The sequence below is a fragment of the Solanum stenotomum genome, chromosome 1, assembly GCF_019186545.1.
Source record: "Solanum stenotomum isolate F172 chromosome 1, ASM1918654v1, whole genome shotgun sequence".
In the NCBI taxonomy this organism is placed as follows: domain Eukaryota; kingdom Viridiplantae; phylum Streptophyta; class Magnoliopsida; order Solanales; family Solanaceae; genus Solanum; species Solanum stenotomum.
Genome location: NC_064282.1, coordinates 32,469,656 through 32,478,468, shown reverse-complemented (window position 1 = coordinate 32,478,468; position 8,813 = coordinate 32,469,656). Strand labels below are relative to the sequence as shown.

General features: G+C 37.4%; 1 protein-coding gene across 1 annotated transcript; it reads left to right on the top strand.

The window, feature by feature from the left end:
- The first annotated feature begins 4,736 nt into the window (after window positions 1-4,736).
- On the top strand, window positions 4,737-6,256 carry LOC125875056 (uncharacterized). The gene is made up of 2 exons (XM_049556163.1): window positions 4,737-4,955; window positions 5,594-6,256. The coding sequence occupies exons 1-2, from the start codon at window positions 4,737-4,739 to the stop codon at window positions 6,254-6,256; spliced, it is 882 nt and encodes a 293-aa protein (XP_049412120.1).
- The last annotated feature ends 2,557 nt before the right edge of the window (window positions 6,257-8,813 follow it).

The window sequence follows — 8,813 nt, the reverse complement described above, 5'->3', positions numbered from 1 at the left end:
AATATAACACCAAAGTAGTCCCATAGGACTATCGAGCAGACGCCAAGGGCAAGATGATCGATATTGCCGCAGCTCAAGGGATGACCAGGTCGGGGAGGTGTTATGCCCCAGAGGATCTAAATCAAAGAGCTCTTGAAAAAGAACAGAATCCAAGGAAGAATGTTACCGATGCTGAAGCCGCATAATTTTGGAATAAGATGCAACCTAAAGACTATTCAGTCGAAGAGCAGCTGATATGAATGCTTTGATGGAAGTGTTAGACGGAGTGAACATTCCGAAAGAGACTACAAGTGAAACTTTAGCTTCAACGATTGGAAGAATAGTGGAAGCTAACAAGACTTTTATATATATATATTAGAAGAGAGAGTTTGAGAGAGTTTCAACATGTTAGTTTTAAGTCATTTAAAAAAAAAATTGAGGGTATTATGATCTTTAAAACACTTTGCAAGATTTGGTTGCTTAAAAGGTTATCCCTCATGCTTATTTATTTAGACCTTATCAATAACTCTAAAAAGAAGTCACATTTTTCTCTTAAATTACAAATGATGCCCTAAGGTGAAATGTCATTGAGTATTGTGGGGCCATTAAACTTTCCAAACTGACACATTGACATAACACTTGTCAATTGTGCTCTAATTTACCCATATATTTTCCATTTTCATTTTAATTTGGTGAAAGATAATTATTTTGTTTTATACCCAAAATAATATTTTAAAGTGTGTAAATTGCCCTACTTTAATTAACTTCATATATTTTTCAGTTGAATTTGATGAAGGATTATTAAAAGTGAGAGTCGAGATAAATTATAATTAAATAAATTATTGAAGTAATATGTATATTAGTTAATCATAGTTAAATAATAAAATTTTATTTATAAACACATGTCATATACTCTTTCTTCCTTTTCACTTTATGATTGGTCATTTTTCCTTTTTACTTGTTTAATAACAAATTAATAAAGATTTGTCATTTGTTTTTAATATTATTCTATTATTAAATAATTATATAACGTACTAAAAATTTAGAAAAAAAATAGTAAACAAAAATATTTTTATTTGAAATTTAAAATTTTAAAATATAATTAATAAAATTATTTTCATAATATATTTTTGGTAAAAAAAGTAAAATAAGAACATTGATGACTATTGAAAAAAATGAATCATCTTTCGGTAATATATAAATAGTAATACTCTATATGTGTATAAAATGTCGCTTTAAGTATCTACTCTTATAATGTTTCTATGAGTATAATAATTTATTATTTGACAATTATCATCTATTCATGGATCGAGAGCGTACTCAACTTTTAGTATGCAATATTATGAGTATATGATTAATAATTACTTATGATGTGTTTGTTAAGATTAAAAATATTATTTTAGAAATGATTTCTACGAAAATAAATATGTTTCTTACTTATATTCTTGTTTTTGATAGGTTAACAAAAAATATTATCCTAAAAGTATTTTTATATAATTTAGACAAATATTATAAGAGGTGAAGGTAGAGGGTAGGGATGTGTGTGGTGGAGGGGATGAAGATGAGGGGAGCTCCATATTATGGGGTAAATATAAGGTGTGGTTGAAAATTGAGGAAGACATTTTCAATGTAAAATATCGTGTGTAACTTTTTTTTTCATACATCTATTATAGAAATCATTTCCTCATCTTAAAAGGAAAAAAAACTAGAAAATATATTGCAAAGATTTTAATTGATCAAATATAGAAAAATTAACATTTTACATAAAGAACACCTCCTTAGATCCATCAAATTTCTTTTCTCCAATTTCACATAAAAACAAACTTAACAAAAAAAAAAAGTAATACTTAATAATATTGGGCCCGTGAAGGCACGGGCCATTGCTTTCTAGTCTTTCCATGATGATGAGTTGCTTGCAGAAGGGGCTGGGCACAACAAAGCTCTTCACATTGCAGTCAAATATTATGATAAGGTTGTGACTCGAGTTCTAATTGATGGTGGTTCTAGATGCAACATCTGTCCTTTGACCACTCTAAAGGATTTAAGTGTTAATATGGGAGAGATAAAGGAAAGTCATGTGAAAGTTAGAGCTTTTGATGGAGCACAAAGAAGTGTCATTAGAGAGATCTATCTCACATTGCAGGTGGGGCCGGCTGAATTCCCCATCCTATTTCAAGTGATGGATGTATCATCCACCTACAACCTGTTGTTGGGAAGACCATGGGTTCACATGGCAAGAGCGGTTCCTTCCACTCTTTACCAATGTGTAAAGTTTGAGCGGGGTCGCACAGAAATTACCATCCACGGAGAGCTCAATCACCCCATCCTTTCTGTTAATTCTATTTGTTAATTCTATCCCAGTCGCTGACAAGTTAGACGGACCCACTTTTCACACTTTGGAAATTATGCAAGCTGTAAAGGTCGGTGAGGAAATAGAGGCATGTAATACAAAATTGTCAAGTGTAGCAAAAATGGTTGCGTCAGAGATGTTGAAGTATGGATATCAGCCTAAGAATGGACTTGGACCTAAGTCCAATGACATGGTTGAGCCGATCCAGCTAAAGCATCAGAGAGGCAACAACGGGCTCGGATATGAGCCTACCTCGAAAAGAAACTGTCGCGGGTCAAGTGATACAATCTTTGTACCAGAACAAGCTTTGATTCCAGATCAAGCTGGTGTTGATGACATCGTAGAAGGAATAGGCAATCTGTTCGTGGTCATGGTTGGAGAAGAGGAAGAGATAAATCTCAACAAATTGACCATTCGTGATGCCAAACCTGGAGAAATCTTGCAGAATTGGACCATCAGCCCGTCCCTGTTTCAACCAGAGTCCTGGTAGTGTGGAAAAGTAATCTTACTTTTAAAATTCGCATGATCAAATTGAGGCTTGACTCATGCCTAATCTTTTGTTGTTTGCCTCTTCTAAAAAGCTAGAATTCTTTGAAATAAAAAGTCTTTATTTTCTTTAAAAAAAATTCTCATTATTTTAAATATCTATTTATCTTTACTTACCTTTTGCACTTTTCAGCACTCATATTTATAAAAATACTCGTTCAACGGTTGTGACATGTAACGAATCCACCGAGCAAGGTGACACCGATGAACAAGATCACGAAGAGTATGATAAAAGCATGATCCCTGAAAATCTACCACACAAGATCGAGTAGGTTGAAAGTCACAAGAAATCCAAAATGGATGAAATAGAGGTTGTCAACTTAGGAGATAAGGAAATCATGAAGGAGACACGAGTCAACATACATTTGGAGGCAGAAAGAAAGTAAGAGTTAATTGAGTTGCTTAAGCAGTATGTTGATGTATTTGCTTGCTCTTATGTTGACATGCAATGATTAAGCATTGATATTGTCTCGCACAAATTACTGACTAATCCCACTTGTCTACCTGTTAAACAAAAGACAAGAAAATTCAAGTTAGATTTGAATTTACGGATCAAGGAGGGGGTAACTAAGCAAATTGAGGCGAACGTTGTGAGGGTTACAAATTACCCCTCATGGTTAGCCAATATTGTGCCTGTGCCAAAAAAAGATGGAAAAATCAGAATATGCGTGGACTATCGAGATCTCAATAGGGCCAGTCCTAAGGATGATTTCCCTCTTCCAAATATTCATATACTCATCGATAATTGTGAAAAACATGAGTTGCAATCATTTGTCGATTGCTTTGCAGGATATCACCAAATCCTGATGGATGAAGATGATGCAGAGAAGACAACGTTTATCACTCTATGGGGAGTGTATTGCTACAGAGTAATGTCATTTGGTCTCAAAAATGCCGGTGCAACCTACATAAGGGCCATGACTATCCTTTTCCACGATATGATCCACAAGGAAATTGAAGTGTACGTGGATGATGTCGTTATCAAATCCAAAAGAAGTTCAGACCACTTGGATGACTTGCGAAAGTTCTTTAAGAGGTTGCGTAAGTATAATTTGAATTGAATCTAGCAAAGTGTGCATTCGGAGTACCCGCGGGAAAACTGTTGGGATTCATCATTAGCATGAAAGGCATAGAGTTGGATCCATCAAAGATAAAAGCAATCCAAGAGCTACCTCCACTCAAGACCAGGAAAGACGTGATGAGTTTCTTGGGAAGACTGAATTACATCAGTCGGTTCATAGCTCAATCCACAGTGATCTGTGAACCCATATTCAAATTACTAAAGAATGATGCTGCCATGAAATGGACAGAGGAATGCCAAAAGGCTTTCGATAGAATCAAAGAATACTTGTCCTACCCACCAATATTGGTCCCACCAGAGCCTGGAAAGCCTTTGTTAATATATCTATCTATTTTGGATAATGCATTTGGATGTGTATTGGGGTAATATGATGAGACAGGAAGAAGAGAGCAAGCCATTTACTATTTGAGCAAGAAGTTCACACCATACGAGGCAAGATACACCTTGTTGGAACGAACATGTTGCGCTTTAACTTGGATCGCGCAAAAATTTAGGCATTACCTGTTTGCATACACCACATACTTAATCTCAAGAATGGATCCACTCAAGTACATTTTTCAGAAACCCACGCCTACGGGTAAGCTGGCGAAGTGGCAAATTTTGTTGAGTGAGTTTGATATTGTGTACGTAACATAGAAGGCCATCAAAGGACAAGCTCTGACTGATCACCTCGCAGAAAACTCGATGGACCAGGATTACAAGCCACTCACGACCTACTTCCCTGATGAAGAGGTTTTGTTTGTAGGAGAAGACATATCAGAGTCGTATGATGGATGAAAAATGTTCATTGATGGAGCATCAAACTCTATTGGAGTTGGAATAAGAGCAGGCTTAATTTCGAAAACAGGTCAGTATTACCCAATCTCAGCTAAGATTAGGTTCTACTGTACCAATAACATGGCAGAATATGAAGCTTGTATTCTCAGACTCTGGATGTTCATCGACATGAACATTAAAGAACTCTTGGTGATAGGAAATTCCGACTTATTGGTTCACCAGGTGCACGGAGAATGGACAACTAAGAATGTCAAGATCTTGCCTTATCTGCATTGCATTAAAAAGTTAAGTAGGAGATTCACAAGGATTGAGTTCAAGCATGTCACTCGAGCTCAAAATGAGTTTGCCGATGTTTTGGCAACATTGTCCTCGATGGATTCAACATCCAGACAAGAATTACATCGACCCTATCGATATAGAGATATATGATCAACATGTATATTGTTTTCACGTAGATGAGGAACTGGATGGAAAACCCTGGTACTATGACATCAAAAGATTCATAGAAGCACAAGAATATCCTGAAAATGCCACAAGCAAGAAGAAATGGACTTTGAGGATGATGGCCAATCATTTCTTCCTTAACAGAGAAATCCTATATAGGAGAATTAGATTTAGGATTGTTGAGGTGTGTCGACGCCGCAGAAGCGACAAGGCTTTTGGAAGAAATACATGCAGAAACATATGGACCTCACATGAATGGGTTCACTTTGGCAAAAAAGATTTTAAGAGCTGGATATTTTTAGATGACCATGGAGAGAGATAGCATCCGGTATGTGCAAAAGTGTCATCAATGTCAAGTGCATGGAGATTTTATACGGGTTCCACCGAATGAACTCACTGTGATGGGTTCCCTCTAGCCATTTGCCGCTTGGGGCATGGATGTTATCGGACCTATAGAGCCTCCCGCATCAAATGGACATCGTTTCATTCTGGTAGCTATCGATTATTTCACAAAATGGGTCGAAGCTTCAACATATAAGGCAGTGACTAAGAAGGTAGTGGCAGACTTTGTTCGCAACAACATAGTTTGTCGGTTTGGAATTCCAGAATCAATCATAACAGATAATGCGGCCAACCTCAACAACGATCTTATGAAGGAAACTTGTGAAAGGTTCAAGATTGCTCATCGAAGATATATAATTTACCGCCCACAGATTAATGGGGCAGTTGAGGCTGCAAATAAGAATATCAAGAAGATTTTAAGGAAAATAGTGGACAGTCATAGGCAATGGCATGAGAAACTACCATATGCTTTTCTCGGTTATCGCACCATAATCAGAATGTCAAATAGGGCAACTCTTTGTATATTGGTTTATGGTTCAGAGGCACTAATACCTACCGAGGTGGAAATACTATCTTTAAGGATTATCCAAGAGGCTGGTCTGGACGATGCAGAATGGATACGTAACACGCATGAACAATTGATGCTCATCGATGAAAAGAGGATTGACGCGATTTTTCATGGACAACTCTATCAGAACAGAATGACCAAAACATTCAACAAGAAAGTCAAACCTTGACAGTTCACACCGGGTAAATTAGTATTGAAGAAGATCTTTCCTCACCAAGGAGAAGCCAAAGGGAAATTTGCACCAAATTGACAAGGACCCTACATGGTTCATAAAGTACTCTCTGGAGGAACAGTAATCTTAGCAGAAATGGACGGCAGAGTGAGCACAAAGCCAATCAATTCAGATGCCATCAAGAAATACTATATCTGAAGACCTCAAGATTAGTGTGCATTTCTCGAACTTTTGCATTTTTCAATGTAACAGAATTACGTCTAGACATGACTTCTCACGGTGGGGTACGTAGGCAACCCATATCGGATCCGATCTCCCTTAGAAAATCCAAAATCATCATTTCCATGTATTTAGAACTACGCTCGACCTGAATTCCCTCGGTGGGATATGTAGGCAATCCTTGTCGAATTCGATCCCTTGCATTTCATATTTTTCACTTTCCTTTTGTATTTGAACTACGTCCTGACCTGATTCCGCTTGGATACGTAGGCAGCCTGAGTCAGGCCCGGTCATTCCATTTTATATTTTCCCTTTTTCATATTTGTATTTGAACTACGTCCTGACCTGATTCCGCTTGGATACATAGGCAGCCTGAGTCAGGTCCGATCATTGCATTACATGTTCTTACTTTTCTCTTCATATATTTCACTTTTCTATTGTATCTGAACTACGTCCTAACCTGATTCCGCTTGGATAAGTAGGCAGCCTAAGTCAGACCCGATCATTTCATTGCATATTTTTCACTTTCTATTGTATCGAACTACGTTACGACCTGATTCCACTTGGATACCTAGGCAGCTTGAGTCAAGATCGGTCATTGCATTACATACTTCTATATCTCCCACTTGTATTCGAACTACGTTACGATCTGATTCCTACTTTGGGGATACGTTGGCAGCCCGAGTCAGGCTCGATCAATGCACTGCATAATTTCCAAAAAAAATTCTCACCCTTAGGAAACACTTCCTCATAGTTAGCGTAACCTCAAAGCATGAAGAATATCGATCGTCGCTATGTCTGCAAAAGAGCTAGGGAAGCTTCACCAGGAGGGTAAAAGCAAGAAGACTATGTTGGATATAGTCAACAAAATGGAAAGCTCGATGGACTTTGGAATATGTCATAATCTAAAATGTTGGAGAATTACTACATATATACCTAACATATACATAGTATACTTATTTTCTAGAAAAACAAGCTAATTCCTTTCAAAAAGATTTTTCTACTCTTCCACCTACCAAGTCTCTAGGTTAAGGAACTATGTGCGGGACAAAGAAGGTGTCGAAGGATTCCAGTGACTAGGCTTCAGTTCGTGAATCGACACAAATCAACACCCCCTCCCAAACTAATTTTTTTTCTTTGAGTGCAGGAACACAGGAATCAAGAAATATAACATCAAGTCTCGGGGAACGACTAGAAATGCCATTTAACTTCTACAATCATGAGCCAAAATACTCTTTCCCTACTTTATTTCCCGAATGTACTTCAACTTGCATCTTATATCTAAGAACATTTCATTTAATTTTTTTGCAGGTACGCTCAAGATCCAGACTAAATACTGAAGAGAGGGACCTTTCGTCGGAAAATAGAATAGTTAGCTTTCTATCAAAATAACTCCACCAATTGGAGACTGTACATAGCAAACATCGTCAAAGTCCGCCAACCGGAGGTTGTACATAGAAAATGTCACTCAAACTCTGCCAATCGGAGGCTGTACATAGCAAACATCGTCAAACTCCGCCAACCAGAGGTCGTACATAGCAAACATCGATTGAATTCCGCCAATCGGAGCCTGTATATAAGCAAAAGAAGCAACACTTCGCCAATCGGATACTAACATCGTAGGGACGTCACCGAAGCTCCACCGACCGGGGGCATGCAAGTATAGTGACGTTGTCATACGCTAACAATAATATGTTACATTACAAGCTTTACGCACCCGGATCCAGGCTTTTATATTACAACAGCCCCGCCAAACGGAGGTCCATATTACAAGCTTTACACAGCTGGATACAGGCTTTTACATTACAACAACCCCGCTAGTCGAGGGTCTTTACATTACAAGTTACTTTACCTACATCACATTCACAACACAAAAAAGGGGGACATCAACAATCGTTTGAACATCTATACTCTACTATTTACATTACAATTTCAATCTATAATTTTTTTTGAACCGCAACAGGTATTTTTCACCCTTTTACATGTTTTGTAGGACAACGCATTACAACGAGGAACTCCCTCTAAGCAGCAAACTAGGGCAAGTTAGTGCAATGTTAAGCATCACTAGCTACATCAAGGATTCACTTTCAAAACTTAACTCGATTCGATCTTCAGAAGTTCAAATTTAAATTTCACTTATAACTCTTTCATGTCTCAGTTCATTATAACTCAACATTGGGGTAGTCTTTTTGAAAATTCATCTCTCTACCATGAGTCTTCAGTAGAAACTGCTACGAGACATTTCTCATTCAAGTTTCTTTAGAACTATATCTCATCCCTCTATTCGTGCTAATCTCTTCATACATCACCACCCAAAAAAATTTCAGTATCACCA

Bases quoted from the DNA above. Each gene is read 5' to 3' on its own strand.
- LOC125875056 (XM_049556163.1), top strand. From the start codon at position 4,737: ATGTTCATTGATGGAGCATCAAACTCTATTGGAGTTGGAATAAGAGCA. The intron at 4,956-5,593 runs GTGCACGGAGAA...GGTTCCCTCTAG, and splicing joins CCGACTTATTGGTTCACCAG to CCATTTGCCGCTTGGGGCAT.